General features: G+C 42.4%; 1 protein-coding gene across 4 annotated transcripts in view; it reads left to right on the forward strand.

The window, feature by feature from the left end:
* Positions 1-21,546, forward strand: part of Pip5k1a (phosphatidylinositol-4-phosphate 5-kinase type 1 alpha) — a 45,042-nt gene that overhangs the window by 768 nt on the left and 22,728 nt on the right. For 2 of the 4 annotated variants that reach the window (XM_010616483.3, XM_019206375.2), the window contains exons 2-3: positions 16,493-16,532; positions 19,683-19,763. In XM_010616483.3, coding sequence (XP_010614785.1) covers positions 16,493-16,532; positions 19,683-19,763 — 121 coding nt within the window. Of the gene's footprint in view, positions 1-13,005; positions 13,028-13,105; positions 13,129-16,492; positions 16,533-19,682; positions 19,764-21,546 lie in introns of those variants that run through there. The other 2 variants (XM_019206374.2, XM_010616485.3) reach the window with 2 other exon arrangements.

Consider the following 21,546-nt stretch of genomic DNA (forward strand, 5'->3'; position numbering starts at 1 on the left):
TGCGGGAAAGAGGGAGACCTGGGTGGGCACCTGTAGCTGGGAAGGTCCGAGCGGCTCTGGCGAGGAGGACGGGGCTGGGCTTTCATACAGGGCTTCGGAGCGGGCAGGAGAGTCTGAGCAAAGGATGGGTTTGATTGTGAAAAGAGAAGCTGCCGCATATGCTGACTGTCCTCGAGGAAACCGGGTTGAGCACTTTGAGGAGCAGGGATGGAGATTGAAGGGGAGTTGAGATACTAACGTAAAAGGAAGGTTAATTAGAGGAAGAACCACAGTAGTGTGAGCGGCGGGTAGGATCCAAGTTGATCGTGGAGTGCATTGGATCAAAATGCTGGCGAGATCGTGGCACTAAAGGGCCCCGAAGGGTTCTGTGACGCCCTTGATCGCTGGGGAGTCAGGGAACCGTGAGCTTCGTCAGGAGTGGCGTCTTTGGGGCGTCTTCCCCGCGGCGGCTCCCCGGTGGCGTCTTTCCTTCTCTTTCGCTCCACCCCCAACGCGAGGGGGCGCCGGCGCGCTCGCGCACTTCCAAAACTAACTCTGGGTGACTCTCGTCCTGGGACTACCTAACTTGGGGAAGAAACGGAAAGCCTTTTGTTTGTTTTGGTTTTGTGGAGCTGGTATTGAACCCAGGGCCTCCCTCCTGCTAGGCAAGCGTCCTACCACTGAATTACATCCTCAGCCACTAGGAACGGGAAATTTCGAAGAGAGTCGGGAATGTGCGAAATTTGGGTCAAAAGAGTCTTAAACGGGGAAGGTGCAGTGTGGTCTGCCGTTGGAGTAGAGCCTGAGGAAAGTGATGTTTGGCTTGAGGAGGAAAGATGGGTGGTAGGCAGCTGTTGAGTGCTGTGGGGCAACGCTGTATAATAGGAAACAGACTGGAGGAAAATGCTTAGGAGGTCAGAGTATTGGGACTTGGAGAACGGAGGCAGAGAATATAGAGACTTAGGAGTGGTTAGAAACTAATAATGAAGATTAAGGGAGGGCTGAGGAGGCTCTGAAGAAAAGTAACAGATTGTGTGTGGGAGGCAAAATGTGTGTATGGGGGGGAGTGAGTCAGAAACTGTTCTAGAGCTTCTGTCAGAAATGTCTGGTGTTCCGCAATGACTGTTGCTTTTACACCAAACCCGTGAGGCTACCTGATATTGGAATTTTTTGTTTGTTTGTTTTTTTGAGACCGGGTCTCAGTATGTAGTTGAGACTGACCTGGAACTCACTATGTAACCCAGGCTGGTTTTGAACTGACAGTGATCCTCCTGCTTCAGTCTCCCCAGTGCTGGGATGACAGGCGCGTGCCACCAGACCTGGCTGGATGCTTTACTGGAATAGGCCTGGGATTGCATCTTTGACATTTTTTTTTTTTTAAGGTACTGACTGTCAAACCCAGGGGTGCTCTACCACTGAGCTATATCCCTGATCCCCTTTATATGTATGCATATGTATATATGTGTGTGTGTGTGTGTGTATTTTTTTTTTTTTTAAATTTTGAGATAGGGTCTCACTAATTTGCCCAGGCAGGTGGGACTTTTGTCTCAGCTTTTCAGAGTGATGGGATTGCAGGTGTGGGACACCATCGTACTAGGAATTGAATCCAAAGCCTTTGCACTGAGCTGTATCTCCAGACTTTTTTTGTTTGCTTGTTTGTTTTTCGACAAGGCCTTACTAGGTAATTCAGGTTGGCCTTGAACTCACTGTGGTGCCCAGGCCGACTTCACACAAGGCAATCCTCCTGCCTCAGTCTTATTTTGAGGCAAGGTCTTGCAAAGTTGCCTAAGCTGGGCTCCACCCATCCATTTTTTTGTTTTCTGTTTTTTGAGACAGGGTCTTGCTGTGTAGTACAGGCTGGCCTTGAACTCAGATGATCCTTGTGCCTCAGTCTTCTGAGCGCTAAGATTACAAGTGTACACAACCAGGCATGGCTTTCTGTCCTCTGCCTCAGCCTTCCGGAGTGCTGGGATGACAGGCTTGCTCCACCATTCCCAGCCACGTTCTTACCATTTTGAAATGGCTAGAGAGTTCTATCTTAAACATTCTAGCTTAGATGAGGGAATAGTCACAGACACCTTCATAAAATGAGGTTTTATTTATGTGCATCTATTTTTAGTTTCTGGAAAGGTGGTTTTTGCCTTTCCTGTAAAAACATTAGAGAACCAGAATAACTCATCTTGCATTCTAAGCATGAAAAAGGATGAAAAGTGATGCTTTTTAATACAATAATTTCTTAATTCGAAACAGTCTCTCCTTAGTCCCCAAACTAGAAAGAAGAATAATTGTGCATGACCTTTAAGCAAGCTTCGCAAAAGCAGTGTGTTTGTATCACAAAATGTGATTCAGCCTCTATCTGAATCATTTTGACAAGGAAATGTTTGTCATTTATTGATGAATCTTCTTCCTTTTCCATCTTACTCCTAGATTAGATAATTGCATGATCAGTTTTAGATGTTACTGTTTGATTTTTTTTTTTTTTTTTTTTTTTTAGGTATTTCTTTTGGGGAAGATCCTAGAACTAGAAGTTAATAATACAGATTGTATAAATGTTTTTCTGTTTTTACCAGGATGAATACTAGGCTTCAGTGGAATTTATAGCTCCTTGAGGTTATTATGTTTACATGTGAAGTTAAAGTATAAAAATATCTTAAGTTTAAATAATATTTTTTTTGGGGAAACACTAAAGATTGAATGTAGAACCTTTTTATTGAGCCATATCTCTTGGTCTTTTTTTCTTTAATTAAAAAAAATTTCTTGGGGCTGGGAATTTAGCTCAGTGGTTGCGCCACCTGCCTCACAAGCACACAGTTCTGAGTTTGATCCCCGGTACCGGAAAAAAAAATTTTTTTCTTTTGCAGACAAGAACTCTATAAAGTTGATAAATTGCCAAGGCTAGCCTCAGAACTCGCCATCTTCCCTTGTTAGCCTCCCAGAGTGCTGGGATTATAGGCATGGGCCACCATGTCTACTTTATTTAATTTCTTACACACTGCTCTGCTTTGGTACAAATGGATTAAGAAAAATTCTGTTTGGCTGGGCGTGGTGGCTCATGCATGTAATCCCAGCATTTGGGAGCTGGGGCAGGAGGATCTTGGAGAGTTGGAGGCCAGTCTGGATTACATAGTTAGTTCAAGGCCAGCCTGAACTGCATAGTGTGACCCTGTCTCAAAACATGCAAGAGAAAAAGAAAAATTCTGTTAAAAAAATATGCCTGAAAGCATTTTGGCATCATTGTGTAGAGATAGAGTTGACTGTTTCTGTGTATCTGCACATTCAATTAGGTTTGGGCTTAGTAAATTCAATTTAATAGAATTTTTCCTTTCAAGGATATGTTTTGAGGAAGATAAGAGGATTGGAGGAGGGTGCTTCTCTGTCTAGATATACTAGGGGGTTAGGAGGTAGATAGGAATACATAATGGTGTATGATCTCCTAAATTGTTTTGTTTTTTTGAGACAGGGTCTCACTATGCAGTTGATACTGACCTGGAACTCACTATGTAGCCCAGACTGGTCTTGAACTCAACAGCAATCCTCCTGCCTCAGCCTCCTGAGTGCTGCGTGTGCCACCATGCCCGGCGATTTCCTAACTTGTTAAAGGCTGACAGTCTAGCCTTGTAGAAATTCAGGGTGTGTGTGTGTGTGTGTGTGTGTGTGTATGTGTGTGTGTGTATGTGTGTGTGTGTGTTTCAGCAACTCAAAAGCCAGTGTGTGTGTGTGTGTGTGTGTGTGTGTGTGTGTGTGTGTGTGTGTGTGTGTGATAGTAGGGATCAAACTTAGGACCTTGTGCTTGCAAGGCAGGCATGATGCCACTGAACTAAATCCCCACTCTATTGTTTTGATGTTCACTTTGAAGGCCACTTAAGTTTTGGTAAAGCCCTGAAATCCTAAAGGTAGGTTCTCTGGCAATGTTCAGATGGATACATCAGGGTTCAGTAACAGATGGACCAACAGTTTCTTTTCTGTGCTTTGTGTTGGTGGGGATTGAACCCAGGGCCCGCACACTGATACATATTTCCAGCCCTTTGTTTATTTATTGCTGTATTAGGGATAGGACTCAGCCTTTGCGCTGCACTACATTACATCCCCAGCCCTTTTTTATTTGTTTGTTTTGAGACTGGATCTCCCTAAGTTGTCCAGGCTGGGTTTAAACTTGCCATCTTCCTGCTTTGTCCTTGAGTTATTCTGTGCCAATAAAAAAACTTCTGCCTAGATTGTTTTACCGTTAAACTAGAGCTGGTCTTTTATTCTGCTGACATGTGAAAAACTGGGTAGAACACAGCATCAGCTCTAAGAGATATTTAATATCTTTTCCTTTAGAGTAGTTAACATATTGGATTTTTGTGGGAGGCAGTTATAAATGAATGTGATGCTGCCTGTAATCCCATGATTGGGAGGCTGAGGCAGGAGAATTGCCGCGAGTTGAAAACCAGATGACTACATAGTGAGTTCAAGGCCAGCCTGGATTACATAGTGAGACCCTGTCTCAAAACAGCCACCACCACCACCACACCCCACCAAATGAATGTGATCTGCAGCAGCCATCTTAAGTACTTGTTCTTCCACTTTTGTTGTTAATAAAAGGTGATACAGTTTGCCGTTTAGTGTCAGCTGTTTAATGTGTAAAGAAAATTTATTCTTTCCCTTCCTTTCACTCCCATTCTCATCACTTGGCCACCCTTATGCAATAATAAAATTAGCTCTGGTGAAGTGTTGTTGACAGTTACCATCTGTCACATCAGTGTTTAGAGAATCTAAACTTCAGTTTCTTACTGTTCACTGATTACTTGGTCCTGAGTCCTCTTTTTAAAGAGTAAAGTCTTTCTGTTTTGGAGTCTTTATTTTAAGGTGAAAAAGTTAGAAAGGAAGTAGTTAGGTTTATTGTTTGTTTGTTGTTTGGTTGGTACCAAGGATTGAAACCAGGGCCTTCCCACTGAGCCACATCCCTATCCCTTTTTTGAAACAGGTTGTCAATTGAGGCTGTCCTTGAACTCACTAGGTAGCCCAAGCAAGCCTTGAATTTACAGCAGTCCTCCTGCCTCAGCCTCCCCCAATGGTGGGCTTACAGATGTGTGCTACTGTGCCTGGCTTTTTTTCCTTTTAACTGCTGAGAAAAACCTCAGAATGCACAGGATTCGAAGCCATTTTACTTGAGACCTTTATAGTGGGCCAGCCGCTTAAGCCCTTGGTTTTGGTGGCTTCATTCTAGGACACTAGGACAACCCCACCAGGAAACTGGAGTAATCTTGTAACTCCAATATAGTAAGTGTTCTTGTTGTGTTGTGTTTTGTTGTTGTTGTTGTTTTATTTTGTTTTTTGAGACAGGGTTTCACTATGTAGTTGAGGCTGACCTTGAACTCACTATGTAGCTCAGGCTGGTCTCAAACTTGTGATCCTCCTGCCTCAGCCTCCAGTGCTGGGACTATAGTTATATGCCACCATGCCCCCCACTTTTGTCTGTGTTCTTTGAATATGGCTGTAAGTTATTTGTATGCTGATCTCTTTCCATATAATTCTACCCTGGTGGAAAGTAAAGCAGTTTAGACCACTTCACTGGATATCAAAATTGAAATTTGGGGAAATATGTCGAACACAGTCATATAGTTAGAATATCATTAAATATCATTTTGGTTGATAACTTTTAAAATTAAGTTTATTGGTACATTTTAGGTATACAATACAGTTACATTCATCATAGGTTGATGATTCTTAAGTAGGGAGAGATTTTTCTGTTTGCTTTAGGGGTTTTTGATCCTCCTTCATGTTTATTTTTGTTAACATATTTTTGAAGTACATAACGATTACATTCATTGTGAGAAGTTGTTACATATACATAATACATTTTAAATATTTTTATGTCACCTTTCCTGCCTCCTCTTTTCTCCTTGGTACATTGTGCCAGAAAACTGACCTTAGCATGCTGTGTAGTCCAGGCTGGTCTTGAACACACAGTGATCCTCGTGCTGCAGCCTCCACACAGGTATTTGTGTGGAGTAATAAGCTATGCCTGGCTTATTTGTTTTGAGACAGGTTGTCCAGGTTAGCCTCAAACCCCTGGACTCAGGCAACCCTCCTGTCTCAGCCTTCCAGAGTATAGGTGTGTACAACCATATCTGGCTCTTCAGTGTCTTTTTTTGGGGGGCATAGTCTACCTATGTAATTCGTTGTGGCCTTGAACTCCCTATGTAGCCCATGCTGGCTCCCAATTTGCTGCAATCCTGCCTCCGCCTCCTAAGTTTTGGGATAATAGGCATGTGTCACCACACAGCTCAGTGTCATTATTTTTAATTATTTCTGCCATCCTTGTTCAAGCCCAGTGTTAGGTATAATTAACTAGCCTTATAGGTATCTAGTATTCTGAGATTAATTGGTAATGTATACTTATAAGTTTGCTTGGAATATCAAAATAAACCAGTTATGGTGGAGCACACCTGTAATTCTAGAGAGGCTGAGGCAGAAGGTCCGGAGTTTGAAGCTAGTCTAGGTTACATGGCTAGAGCCAGTTTCAAACAAACATCCCTGGTGCCAGTCTGATGCCCTTCATCAGAGTTTTCCCCCCCTCTATGTGCATAGCTGAATCTCTTTCCTATTTTCTTACTGGGACAGCCTGATCTTTGTCAGTTTCTTACCATTTTCTCTTATTAAGGCTTTTTTCTGATTGATCTTCCCCCCAAAAAACAAACACAGAACAAGAGTATCAAAATAATATGTTTTATTTGCTAGTGTCTGTGGACTCTTGGGTTGATAAGACTTCTGATAAATACTTTTGCTTCAACATGTATAATAACTTAATAGCTATGAAATATTTTATTAGCTTGTTTTTGTTTGATAATATAATGGAAACTGTAGCTTGTGAAGCGACATCAGAGATAACACCAGACAGCCGGCAGAACTGGGGAGAGGGAAGGTAGTAAAATTCTCTCCTGGAACTTTAGAGTACTTTGACTAAAAGAAAGCAACAAGACCAAAATGATTAATTTCTTTTTTCTCTTTCTGCTGTTTATATGTTGTTGACCGAAGGCAAAGTGTATTTCAGGAAGTGTGTTGTTTCCTGACAGCCAGGTGGAGGGAAATTTCTGTGCTCTAAACTCAACCCTGCATTAAGTCCCAGTGACATTTGCCTTATTCTTAGTGCATCTCACCTCTCCGCCATGTCCCATCAAAAGAGAGTGGTATTCGGTTTCTAAATCTGCGTTCATCCTATTTTCTCCCTACCTCCTGTGAACTTTTATTCTTTTGCTGTTTCCTATTTAAAGTGAATTCTTGGGCTGGGGATTTAGCTCAGTGTTGCTGTTGCCTGCATTGCAAGCTCAAGGACCTGAGTTCGATCTCCGGTGTCCCCCCCAAAAAAAACCAAAACAAAACAAAAAAACCACAAAAAGGATTTACTTTTTTTTTGGTACCGGGGATCAAACTTGGGACCTTGTGCTCACAAGGCAGCTGGCGGAACCACTGAGCTAAATCCCCAGCCCTTTTCTTTTTGTTGTTGTAAGCTAAGTCTCTGGTCCTTTTTCATTTTGAGACAGAGTATCACTCAAACTTGGGGTCCTCCTCCTAGTGTGCTGGGGTTACAGCTGTGTCACCTTGCCTAGTTTAAAGTGAACTCTTCCCTCAATCCCTACATCTTTTAAAAAAAATTTCTGTTTTAATTCATTCTTTCTTCCTGTGAAATTCTAGTCTTTAATTTGCAATAGCTGCATGTAATACATATTAATCTATAAACATCTGGTTCCTGGGATCTTCCTGTTGGAATCTGAGGGAGACTTTGGCAAAAAGAGGAGGCAGGATCCTTCTAGGGAGTTCATTATATCTTATTGTTTGCCTTTCATACTTAGCTGAGCAATGTGTAATTAACCCAAAATGAGCAGCGTCCAAAGAATTAGTGATGCTGATGTAGGGTGTATACAGTGAGGTGAGCAAGGGAAGCTGTGGGGCGAGAATGGGAAGAGGGTTTTAGTCCGTATAACTTAGAGGAGGCTGTACTAGCTGCTCTGCACAGTGTCGCCAGCTTCAAGTTCTCATTGACAAGAATGTGTATAAAAGACCTGAGCCGGGCGTTGTGCAGACCTGTAATCTCTGTATTCTGGGAGGATAAGGCAGGAAGATCGGGAGTTTGAGTCAGGCCTGGACAGTTTAGTAACTTAGTGAGACCCTGTTTTAAAAAATAAAAAAGGTAGGGCCTGGAATTTAGTTCAAGTGGCCCCGCACCTGCCTTACCAAGCGTAAGGTCCTGAGTTCGAGCCCCTGTACCAAAAAAATAAAATAAGAAAATAAAAAAGGCTGGGGTTGTAACTCAGTACAAAGGCCCTGGGTTCAATCCTCAGTAGCACACACACCACACACAGGAGGGGATGTGTGATGGCGGTCACTGGGACATATTTCTGACTTCTTTGGTGGAAGGGATTGCCTTAAAGTACATTAGTTCATCGTTGGAGCAATGAATGCTCATTTTGAGATCATTAAAGTTAAGCCTTCTATGCTAAAGTATATGCAGAGCAATTAGAATTTGAATTAGCAGGATTCATTGTCCTTTCAGGATTTGGGTTTAGAACTGGGAAGTGGCAATCTGCCAAAAATCCTAAGTGCCTCTTGGCCTTGAGTGGCTTATTCAGAAGACCTGGGCCTTGGGGGGACAGGGTCTCACCATGTGGTCGGACTGACCTTTAACTCACGGTGCCTTCCAAGTGCTGGGAAATAGATGTGTTTTAAGGAGTGACTTGGATTTTTTTCATAATTTCAAGCAAAGTGTTGGTACCAAGGTATGTCTTCGAGGCCTGAGAACCATGTGGAATTAGAAGCAAAAATTCTGTAGAGGGGAAGTTATTTTCTCTTATTGTTTTGTGGTGCCAGGGATTGAACCCAGGGTTTGCGAGCGCTAGGCAAGCATTCTACCACTGACCTACCCCCGCCCCTGCCCCAGAATTATTTTAATTTAATCCCATCAGAGAGGGACTGTTCGTGGTGGCAGAGATGTTGTGTGAAGGCTGTATGTTAATGGACGGGAGTCATAAGGGGTTTGCCGCTCATTCCTTGTCGCATCTCTTGACAGAGATGACCCCAGGGTTTGTAGATCAAACTGTTGCTGAACTGCTAGTCCTAGGCCAGTTACGGGAACCTTTTAGAGCTTTCAGCGTATCCAAGTAGCCTGCTGTAGCATGTGTGTCATAGGTTTGCCACCTCTGACCTAGGCTTATCCTTGACATTTCCCCAGAATGTGTTTAGGGAAAATTGACACCTGTGAGGAAACAAAATTTAGCTCTTTTCTGAGATGTTATTTGGTTTTAATTGGCTTGGTTCAGAGGATGAGAGTGTTCTGATGGTACAGTTTTTTACATTGTTGATTAGAGTTGAGTTGTCCGCTCTGCAGTACTTCCTAGGAGGCAGGCTGACATTTCAGACACATTCATGAGTGTTTTCACTCAATATGTTTGGAGAACATTTTGTGCCTCCCACCTGCAGGGGTATAGTTAGAATGGCTTTCAGTGTTCCAAGTTAAGTAGGACCAGATAGATTGTTTCAGGTAGTTCAGCAAACAATTAGGTTGATCTCACCTCCATCCCATTTTTTTGTTGTTGTTGTTACTGTTTTTGTTTGTTTGATTTTTTTAGAGATAAGGTCTCACTTTGTACTTCAGGCTGATCTTGAGTTCACTCTGTAACTCAGGCTGGCCTCAAACCCATGGCAGTCCTCCTGCCTCATCCTCCTGAGTGCTGGGATTACCGGTGTGTGCTGTAACACCCAGTTACACACACCCCCATTTTTTGAGACAGTTTTGATATATGGTCCAGGCTGTTCTCAAATTTATGATCTTCCTTCTTCAGTTTCCTGGGTGCTGATGGTACAGATGTGACCACCATGCCAGGCTTGCTTTTGTTTTGCTGTAGGTGGTTTTGCTTTTTTTGGGGGGTACTGAGGAATCAAACTCAGGGTCCTTGTTGCTTGCAAGGCAGGAGGTGTTGGAACCAATGAGCTAAATCCCCAGCCCTGCTTTTTTTTTTTTTAAATACCTGGGTTTGAACCCAGGGCCTTTGCACTGAGCTATATCTCTAGTCCTTGTTATTTTTTTATTTTGAGACAGGGTCTCACTAAATTGCCCAGGTCTGGCTGGACCTTGTGATCCTTTTGCTTTAGCCTCTTAAGTGCTGAAGTTACAAATGTAAGCTATTTCTCTTGGGTTTTTAAAATTTTTAAAATTCCTCTCACTTTTTTTAACCAAAAGTCTCCAGAGGTTAGCATTTTGCTTCCAAAAAGCCCTCTCTCATCTCTTGTGCTCGCCGTAGGCAGTTACTGACACATTTATGTAGCTGTGTTGGTAGATCACGGAATTTGATCTCTGGGAGTGCCTCTCGTGACCTGCTCAAGGCTGCAATTGTCTGAGGAATGCACATCCGGTTGGCCTCTAGCGTCCCCAAATTATATGTACACTTCAAGCACTGACATCAGCCCCTGACTGCCTTGTAGTTTCTCATTGGTGGGTGATGTCATCTTTGATGGAAATGCTTCTGTGCTGACCGGGTAGGGAGAGGTTCTGCTATTGAGGACAACTCTGTTTTGTTCAGCTCGCTCAAGGGGAAGTAAGCTCAACTCACTTTAGAGCTATTTACTGTCTGAATATATATCTTTAAATTATCACTTTTAAAAAAAATCTAGGTTGGGCCGGGGATTTAGTTTAGTGGTTTTGCCACCTGCCTTGCAAGCCCAAGCTCCTGAGTTTGATCCCGGTACCAAAAAAAAAAAAAAGAAAAAGAAAAAAAAATCTAGGTCATTTTTCCCTCCAAAGTATGCCTTTTTCACACTTCTTAAGGTTATATTGAAGTTTTTCCCCCTCTTACTGTTCTAATTCTTCTTCCTCCTCCTGTTCTTTTTTTTTATTTTTTTTTTTTTTGAGACAGGGTCTCACTATGTAATTCAGAATGCCCTGGAACTCACTATGTAGCCCAGGGTGGTCTCAAACTCACAGCAATCCTCCTGCCTCAGCCTCCCTAGTGCTGGGATTACAGGGGTGCACCACCGCACCCAGTTTCTAATTCTTCTTAATAGGGAGTTTTTACTCTCCAGTGGCTCAGTGGTAGCAAGTAAATTTATGAAGAATTAGTGATTAGAAACCATCCCTACCAGTACCTTTCCCAGTGCAAATACAAGATAGAGTAGGGCAAGGACCAAAATAAAATGCTTCTCAACTATGTGGTACAAAGTTGGTCGGAAGACTTTTTTGTGACTCGGTTTGATGACTCAACTTTGTATTTTATGGAGAATTGATTGGGTTGTCCCCACCTTGGCTTTTGTCTTGGCTGGTTTACCTGTTCTGAAACTATTTTAGTGACATCATATTTTCATAAGTTGGAGGCTAATCTTTTTATATTTCTCAAGTCTTAGCATCCACGAGATAGACTGCAATTGAATATCCCTGCTTGTATTTCATTGATACTCTGGGGGATATGATTGCCTTAGAACCTTTTTTTGAGGTACTGGGGATTGAAGCTAGCAATCCGGGACCTTGCAGATGCTAAAAGTGCTGTGTTGTTGAGGTGCGGCCCCACCTCCTTTTTATTTTGAGACAGGGTCTCACTAAGTTTCCCAGGCTGATCTTGGAATTTAAGCTGCTTCTCAGCTTGCAAGTGGCTGAAACAGAAAGAACCTCTGAAATGTGCTAATACAGATAATGGTTTGTTTTGGGCTGTACAGGCACTTACAAGGCAGGCAGCAGAACCACTAAGCTAAATCCCCAGCCCAGAGATGGTCATATTTTGATATGTAACTTTTTTGCCTTTTCGGTTTACATAAATATTACACACGAAATCATAGATTAAGTGTTTTATCAGGTCTGGGGACGTGACTCAGTGGTAGAGTGTCTGCCTACGTCTTGATTCCCAGCACCAGGGGAGAATATGTGTGTGTGTGTGTGTGTGTGTATTTAAAGCTTTTTCTTATCAATAATTTATTGTAATATGCATGAGTACACATTAAAAGTAATGGCTATAGAGTATTCCATTTAAGTTTTATTGTGATTTGTATCACCAACAACCTCTTAGGTTCTTGGCAGTCATAGCACATGTTTATAGTTATATACAATGCTGCAGTAAACACTCTTGATTATACATGTCTAGATAGAAGCCTGCATGCAGAGAAACCTTAAAGCAGAAAAGTTTGCCTTTTTTTGAGATAGATTCTCACTGTGTGTGTTGTGGCGATCCTCCTGCCTCAGCCTCCAGAGTGCTGGGACTACAGGGGTGCTGTACCACTACACCTGGCAAAATTTGCCAGTATGAATTCATTCAAGAGTGATTGTGGTGAGATGATGTACCTCTGTAATCCTAGCACTCCCCAGGCTGAGGCAGGAGAATCACCTCGAGTTCGAGGCAGCCTGAACTACACAGTGAGACCTAGTCTCAAAAAAAAAAAGCCTAGTATGGTAATGCACACCTATAATCGTACCACTTGGGAGGCTGAGGCAAGAGGAATGCTGTGAGTTCAAGGCCAGTTTGGGATCTAGCAAGACCTGTCTTAAAAAAAAAGAAAACCAGCCATGGTAGCCCATGCCTGTGACCCTAGCAGTCTGGAGGGTAAAGCAGGATGATGGTGAGTTTGAGGACAGAGCAGACTACATGGTGAGTTAAGGCAGCTTTGTACTACGTGGTCTCAAAAAAAAAAGAAAAAGAAAAAAAAAAGTGAGGGGCTAGGGATTTAGCTCAGTGGTTCCACTGCCTGCCTTGCAAGTGCAAGGTCTTGAGTTAAATCCCTGGTACCCCCCTCAAGAAAAGTGAAATGATTTAGGGTACAGATTTTGTGTCTACTTCTGAAATTTTTGTGTCAAAGCTGTTATTTCTGTCTTTTGGGGGGCATTTACCTTGAATCTCAAATAATTTCACAGTTCACAGTGTGGTACTGCTGTTAGAGTTACATCCTGTTCATAACTTTAAGCTTTAGCTTTTTTAAAAAATACACTTATTCTGCTGTAAGCAGATAGAATCCCAGAAGTAAGTGATAATTTTCTGTTTTTCCTCATTAGGTTTCAACTTTCTGTGCTGTGGGGTGAACCCTAAGAGAGGTAGATCTGATGTGTATCTGCTGAAGAAGATTGAGCTCCTTGCAGTGACTTGCAGCCCGCTGCTCTTCCCCATTAACAGCTGCACACTTTTTCTAGTGCTAGTGCGTGGACTTCCTTTGAGAAGGCTTTTGATTTCTTGCAAGCATTTCTTTTTGTTTTCTTTTTTGCAATGTTTAGAACAGTTTATTAAAGTACAAAATTGTCAGATATAAAATAAATAGAAAAAGATAGTAAATACTTACTTTGTTGGACCGTGGATTTAGCTCAGTGGTTCCGCTGCTTGCCTTGCAAGCTCAAGGACCCGAGTTTGATCCTCGGTACCAAAAAAAAAGCAACAACAACAACAACAAATTTGCTTTGTAAGCATCATTTGACTGTAGCTGACATATCCAACTAGGATGCTGTCTTAGCATGGATCTCTTTTTCTCAGCCAGGTGTGGTGGTGCATGCATATAATCTCAGCATTCTGGGAGGCGGAGACAGGAGAATCACAAGTTTGGGCACAGCCTGGGCAAATTCAGTGAGATCCTGTCTCAAAATTGGGCAGAGAATGTAGCTCAGTGCTGAAGACCTTGGGTTCCATCTCCAGTACCACAAAAACAAAACAGCAACACCAGCAATAGAAAACTAACTTTTCCCACAGTTTTTTCATTTCAGTAAACAAGTCTCTGCTTTCTTCCTTTCCCTTTGTGTTGCACGTCATTGGCATCCTGTCGATGGGGTTTCATGATTCACAGTGATGGTACCAGTTGGTAGTATTTATAGTGTTTACTCTATGTTAAATCTGTAGCTTACTCTCATTTAGTCTTCAACCTCCTGCCCCCACCCGAACCCAGGGCTTTCAGGCATTTCTGCATTTTAGAGATACAGTAAATGAGGCCTAGGGATGTTTTAACCTATCTGTCCAGGGCTTCCTAGTTAGATTCAGACCCAGCAAGGCTGGTGTTCGGATCACACAGCCCGCATTGCTACCCTTTACGCTATTTGTTGTTCTCTGCTAAGCTGTTTTATTTCTGTAGAGATCGGGGCCAGACCTTGCACACCGTACGCAAGCATTGTCCCCCTTGGCCATGTCCTCAGCCCTCCCCATTCTTATCTGAAACCTGTGTGTGAACTAACTTGACATCATACTGCTTTTTTTTTTTTTTGCATGCAGGGTGGTACGCTCTTGCTTTTGAGCTATTTCCCTGATTACTAACTTGCCTTTAAAAGAGATTAAATGTTTGTTGCTGAATGGGTTCTGTCTAAACCAGACGTCTGTGGTGAAGGAGAGTAGTACAGAAGAGAACTAACTTCTCTTTCTGACCTTGGCTTTCCGAAAAAAGCAACAGAAGTCTGAGCTCCTCGGTGCCTAGCATGTAGTTAGGATCATTTTCCCAGAACTGTTTTAGAAGTTAATGTGTACTTTTGCCAAGGAGTGTTAAATAATTCTGTTGTCAATTCCAAGAGGCTCACACAAAGCAAGCTTGTTTGTCAAGTGCTCTTTTTTTTTTTTTTTAAAGTCCACTGGGAATGCATTAATGACAAGCTTTATACTGTACTTTCAATCAGAGTGAGTGATACACCAAAAAGAAAACTGTAGTCTGAGATGAATGGAGCTTTTTATTTTGGGGTCTCAGGGTCTCCTTATGTTGCCCAGGTTAACCTTGACCTCCTGGGCTCATCCTTGCCAGTAGCTGAGATTGTAGGTGCTTGTCTTTTCCGCCAGGTATGTCTCATTTGATCTTTTTGTTTTGTTTTGTTTTTAGGTTTTTGAGATAGGCTCTCACTATATAGCCCAGGCTGGCTTTGAACTCAGAGCAATCCTCCTGTCTCAGCCTCCCCAGTGCTGGGCTTATAGGCGTGCACCATCATGCCTGGCCTAATCTTTACATAAACCTTCTAAAATAATTTTCCTTCTTTTTAGTAAAATACAAAGAATGATTTGCCATCCAGGTCTTCTGTTTTTAATTATTTTTTTTTCTGATTTTTTATTTTTTGAGGTATGGTCTTGCTATATAGTTAGGTCAACTTTGCACTCATGAATCCTGCCTTAGCCTCTTGAGTGCTGGGATTATGGATATCTGCGAGCTTGCCAGAATTATCTTCTGTTTTGTTTTTTTTTTCTTTCTTTTTCAGTAGGTTGGCATTTTGACTCTCATTTGAAAGGTTATACGATATGGAAAAGGCTTGGGGCTGGGGATTTAGCTCAGTGGCACTGCACCTGCCTTGCCAAGTTCAAGGTCCTGAGTTTGACCCTCGGTACCAAAAAGGGGAGGAAAAAAAAAAACTGTGCATGCAGATATAAAAGGTTTTACTTTTTGATAATAGGTGCTTTAAATTCATTTGTAAGTCATCAGCAGTTTCGATCATAAATGTCCTGGATTATTGTTCCTTGGAAGCTGTAGCTTAGAATTTCATTCCTAACTCAGCTGAACTCAACCTGATTAAAAGATGAATTCTTCTAGAAGAGGTGTTAGATTATTGGGCTGTGTAGGAGAGACGCAGCAGTAAAAATTGGTCTGTTTTTAAATTTTCTGACAGCTACATGAGATATCTTTTGGATAGCTAGATGATGGTTCTCTTGCCTTTTGAGAAGAGTAATGAAAACTATCTACAATATGCTGAAGGAAAGGTCTAGTTCATTCTGGTGACCTTTTAATTTTTTTTTTTTGAACTCAGGACCATGCCTTGCCAGGCCACTGAACTACATCCCTGGTCCTTTATTATTATTATTTTTATTTTTAATGTGGTTAATGTTTATCACCTTTGAATTTTATTTTAATTATTCTGAGGCAGGATCTTGCTGTGTACCACCATGCCTAGCCCCAGTTCCTAATAAATGAGTTTTAAATACTAACAGATCCGTACTGTTTATAGAAGAAATCATGTAGAAGATGTAGGGGCAAAATTATTTTCTGCTTGCTATGAGTGCTTTTTTTTTCTTTAAACATTGTTTCTCATGTTTAGATTCTTTATTTTCACAGGTCAGGTCTTTATCTTCTGAATTACCACAGTCTAAAAATTCTTACTCTTTTAGCTTTTAAAAATATTGTCAAGCCTCAGGGTTTCCAGTGGTGGGTCTTGGGTATCTCTTACTACCTTTCTCTTTTGACTGTGGTATTAGTGGGACCTTTTAATGGCTAAATGTTAAGAACAGTTATCTTTCCCATAGAAAATGTGAACATCTTGAGTAACAAAGAAGGTGTAACAAGAATCAGTATGGGTCAGGCCTCTGAGTATGGAGGAGAAGGAGGAAGGGATGTTGAAAGAGCACGATCCAAAGGGGTCTGGTGTCAGTGAGAAGAGGCAGGAGCTTGTTCTCACTGCAGTTCAGGCTGGTCTTGAGCTCCATACTCCATACCCTGCTTCAATCTCAGTGCTCAGACTATGGACATGTGCCGCCACACCCGGCTTCATTGTGTTGGATGGAGATTATATGGGTGAGTGTTATATTTAAGTGATTTTTTTTTTTTTTTCAATTTTAGCAGCAGCATCTGGAATCAAGAGATCTGTGGCATCTGAGGTGAGTTTCATAATGATACTACAACTTTAGTCCAGGGATAGCAGAATATCTCTGAAATCTTTTTTTTGGGGGGGCGGTTGCTTTTTTTGAGGCAGGGTCTCACTATGTAGTTGAGATTGACCTGGAACTCACTATGTAGCCCAGGCTGGTCTTGAACCCACAGCAATCCTCCTGCCTCAGCCTCCCAAGTGCTAGGATTATAGGAGTGTGCCACCATGTGCAGCTGAAATCTTCAATAATCTGAAATCTTTCTCTATGCTTAGGTCTTGAAAGCTGGACAGGGCTCTTTTTTTCCCCCCTTTTGCAGTGCTTGGGGTTGTAGCCATGGCCTTGCCCATAGTAGGCAAGAGTTCTACCACTGAGCTACAACTTTAGCTGACAGGGTTTTTATTTCTATCTCATAGGCCAGATATTATAAAACTCTGCTTTTATTGTATTTTACTAGCAATATCTCACATTTGGCGAGCCTGCCTGCCTGCCTTCCCTCTCCCATTTCTTCCCTGGCACTTCCTTTTCTCCTTCCGTTCCTTCTGGTACTGGGGATTGAACCACTGTACCACTGATCTGCAAACCCGGTACTTCTTATTGTTTGAGATAGGGTCTTGCTAAATTGCCGAGGCTGACCCTGAATTCTTGATTTCCTGCTTCAGTTTTCCCAAGTAGCTGGGATTAGACGTCCGCCACCTTGCCTGGCCATTGACCTGTTGTTTTTGTTTTGTTTTGTGGTAGTACTCGGGGTTGAACCCCAGGGCCTCTGCATGGAGCTATATCTTCAGTCCTTTTTTATTTTGAGTCAGGGTCTCCCCAAGTTGCTAAGTTGCCCAGTGTGGGCACCCCCTTGCCTCATTTTCTGAGAGTGCTTTGGTTACAGGTATGTGCCACCAGACCTGGCTCAGATACAGTACTGATATTTATCGATTGATTGTTTTTTTATTTTTTTGAGACAGGGTCTTACTATGTAACCAGGCTGGCCTTGAACTCCAGTGATCCTCCTGTCTCAGCCTCCCCTAGTGCAGGGATTACAGGCATGCACTACCAAGCCTACCAGGCAGGGCAGATACAGTGTTCTTGTTTTAACCTTGCAGATAGCTCCAAGAAGATAAGTATCATTGTTATCCCTGTGTTACAAGATAAGGAAGGTGAGGAGTAGAGATTCTGTAACTTGCCTAAGGTTACACGATTAGTGGGATTAGTAAAACTGGGATTCAATCCAGACAGTCTGATACTAAAGTTTTCCTTTTTATTTTGCTGTTAACTTTCTCCTGCTTGCAGACTTTCAATATATAAGAACTTTTTTTTTAATACAGGGAACCTATTTCCCAAGTTTCTTTTTTCCATGTGAGTATCTTCAGTTTGCTTAACTTTCTCCCCATGGAGTATTTCCCAACCTTTGCGCTTCTTGGCTGCATCTTCCATTTTGTGTTAGAGGCCTCAGAGTGCTACTCTTTGACCTAGGACTTTAATTTTTCAATTAATTATTTAATTTTGGTACTGGGGATCGAACTCGGGTCCAGCGGAACCACTGAGCTAATCCCTGGCCACTGACCTAGGACTTCAGACTTTTCCTTCAAAATATGTTCTGAGATCTGTCAGGCAATATATTACGGGTTGTCTGGTACTAAAGGCCTTGGCAAGCAGTAGGTCTTGAATATCAAGTTTTAGAATTGTGACATCTCGCTTCCACTAGCGTGTGTGTGCCTTTTGGCTTAGTAACCGAGTCAGTATCACTTGAAGCATATTTGATGCTGGGTGTGGTGGTGCACACTTGTTATTCCAGTACTTGGGAGGCTGAAGCAGGAGGATTATGAGTTTGAGACTCTACATAGCAAGACATTTGTCTTTTAGAAAAAAAAGAAAAGTATTTTTTCTGTTGAGCTGGCTTCTTCCCTCTTGGACCTGTACACCCTTTTCTGCTGATTTCGTCTCTCTTATTTTAGGTGCTGTTAAATGTGAGTAGGAAACAGAACTATATCTTGTTCTCAGGAACCTTCAGGAATGCATCAGAAGTCACTTTATTGCCTCAGCCTTTAATTCTAGGTCTGGAGCAGTGGTGCCGACCTTTTAGAGACGAGTGCCGAGACTGCAACCCAAATCCCAATAATGTATTGCAAAGTACCAGCACTGCAGTTAAGCATGAATACTGAGGTTTTAGTTTTGAAAAAAACTCACACCCTTTGCCTGCTGTGCTGCCATAGGTTTGCCACCGCTGGTTTGGAGAATTACTCTTTCTGTCCGGGGCCGGATTGTTTCCACCGGTGGATTCAATTTGAGCACATAGTATTGAGATTGGATAGGGGATAGGGGATTGCAGTTATTTCTGAAAGGAAGCTGGTAGCAAAAAGAGGCAGGGGTGGTGGTGAGTGCATATATTCCCGGCTACCCAGCTGACTGAGGCAGGAGTTTGAGGCTCACCTAGACAGCGGAGTAAAACCCTGTCTCAATAAATGCAATAAACAGGCCGGGCGTGGTGGTGCACGCCTGTTATCCCAGCACTCAGAGGCTGAGGCAGGCGGATCACTGAGTTCGAGACTAGCCCAGACTGCATAGTGAGTTCCAGGTCAGTCTCAACTGCGTAGTGAGACCCTGCCTCAAAAAAAAAAAAACAAAACAAAACCCAAAATAAATAAATGCAATAAACAATATTTTTGCTTTAGTGTGAAGTGGGCCTTCTGAAGATTTTATAAAAGGTTCTTAATCCAGAAAGGATGTGTTGAGTTCTGTGCTTTGCTTTGCCTTGCTTTCCCTAACCAGGACTTTTGCACTGAGCTATATCCGTAGCCCAGTTTTTTGCCCCCACCTGGAATTGAACTCAGGACCTTGCACTTGCCAGGCAGGCAGGTGGTGCCACTGAGCCAAATACCCAGCCCCAGTTTTTGTTTTTATTTTGAGGCAGGATCTCTAAGCTGCCTGAGCTGGCTTCAAATTTTCAGACCTCTTACTTCAACCCCACAATTAACATTGTGGCTTTTTTGTGTTTTGTTTTGTTTTGTTGGTACTGGGGATTGAACTCAGGACCTTGAGCTTGCAAAGCAGGCAATGGCACCACTGAGCTACATCCCCAGCCCTGTGGCTTTTTTGATGTATCACCACTACACTATAACTGTTGTATTACATGGGAATCATAGATTGATCTGGACTCTTCTCTTCTAGGTGCCTTGTGCCACTGGCATGACCATCAAGAAAATAGGCCACCGAAGTGTTGATTCTTCAGGAGAGACAACATATAAAAAGGTGAGTCTGCATGGAAACTTCTCATCTTACTTTGAGAGCTCAGTCGGGGCATGGGTCCCCTCGATACTATTCTCCAAACAATATCCTATTTCTTTATATCTAAGCATTTAGACATTAGTCGTCATAGAGCTTAGAGTTTAGAATTTATTTTACAAAGGGCGAAGTTTTCTTTTGGCATATGTGTTTAAATGGGAATGTTCTTTGTTTCTGTTTTTTGAGATATGATTTTTTTTAGAGATAAGATCACTTTGTACAGTCCAGGCTGGCCCTCCCTAAACCCACTGTGTGGCTCAGCCTGACTTCAAACTCAGAATCCTCCTCCCTCAGGTTCCTGAGCATTAGGATTACAGGCCTGTGCAACTTCACTTGGCTGTTGTCTCTCCCCTCCCCGCCTTTTTTCTTTCTAGTGCTTGGCAGCAAACCCAGCATCTGTGTGCTAGGCATATGCTCTTCCACTGAGCTTCTTCCCCATTCCTGAATGAGAATGTTCTTCACAAACAAATCCAATGTTGCTGTTTCTCTGAGGTAGAGAGAGTGCTTGGGTTTCACTGTTAGATATAAGCGTGTAACTAGGCCTTAAGGCCATTCTTCCTTTGCCACAGGGAATCAGGTTTCTTGAAAACTTTGTTTTTCCTCTATTGCTGGATATTCATGAAGTGAAGGTCATGTCCAAGTCTGGTAATACACAGATAGGCAGCACATTGATTTCTTTTCTTTCTTTATTTTTTTGTTTTGTTCTTCTTGTCATTGTCTTCAAACACCCCCTCTCTAGCCCCCCAGTTCTGGACTAATTTGTAGAGGCTTAGGCTTCCCAGAGGACACTGTTTAAACATCTGTATCTTGTCCAATACAAGGCATGAACATTTCTTGGATTCCCGATTCTGACCTAGATAAATTTTGCCTGTTTTATGCCTTTATTTTGTTGTGCTAAGTAGCAGAATTGAGCTGACTCAGCCCGGTACCTGTATGTCTCTGGAGTGGGCTCTGAGGCCCATGGCAGTTCAGCAGACATTTACTGAGCACTATCTCTTTTTTTTAATGGTTTTCTTGAGATTGGGCTTTGTTGTGTAGTCCAGGCAGGCTGTCTGGACTCCAATTTACGATGTAGCCCAGGCTGCCCTCAGACTTGCAGCCTTCTGAGTGCTGGGATCACAGGTACGTGCCGCCTGGCCTGGCTCCATTCATTGAGTTCTTTTTAATATGTGGCACATTGAGGACAAAAAGATGCGTTACTAGGCAAATCCTTAAACACTAGCTATGCCTTTAATGCCCACTGAGGACTAAGTGGAATATAAGTGTGATGTCTGATGTGGGTATGGATGAGGGAAATAATTTTTTTTTTTTTTTAACAAGGTCTCACTCTGTAGTGCAGGCTGGTCTTCAGCTCACTGTGGAGCCCAGACTGGCCTCGAACTCACAGTAGTCCTGCCTCAGCCTCATGAGGGCTGGGATTACAGGTGTGCACCATCACACCCAGCTAGGGAAATAATTTAGAGGAACGCTACCCAATAAGATTTTCTATAATGTTTGAAATGTGCTATATGAGTGTGGTGACTACTACCCACACTTTCTCTGTAGTTATTAAGATTGAGAAAATGAAGTTTTATTTAATTTTAATTCACTTAAATTTGAATATCCATTGTGGGTATGTTATTGAACACAGATCTGTATGATGCGATATAAACCCATGCGATCAAAATCCTGGCTCGATAGAGGTTTTATATTTGTGTTTCACCACATTATGAAAATTCTAAAGCCCCCCCCCCCCCCCCCCGCGCCTTTT

Source organism: Fukomys damarensis, unplaced genomic scaffold (genome assembly GCF_012274545.1).
Source record: "Fukomys damarensis isolate Sample0158 unplaced genomic scaffold, DMR_v1.0_HiC HiC_scaffold_33, whole genome shotgun sequence".
NCBI classification, from domain to species: Eukaryota; Metazoa; Chordata; class Mammalia; order Rodentia; family Bathyergidae; genus Fukomys; species Fukomys damarensis.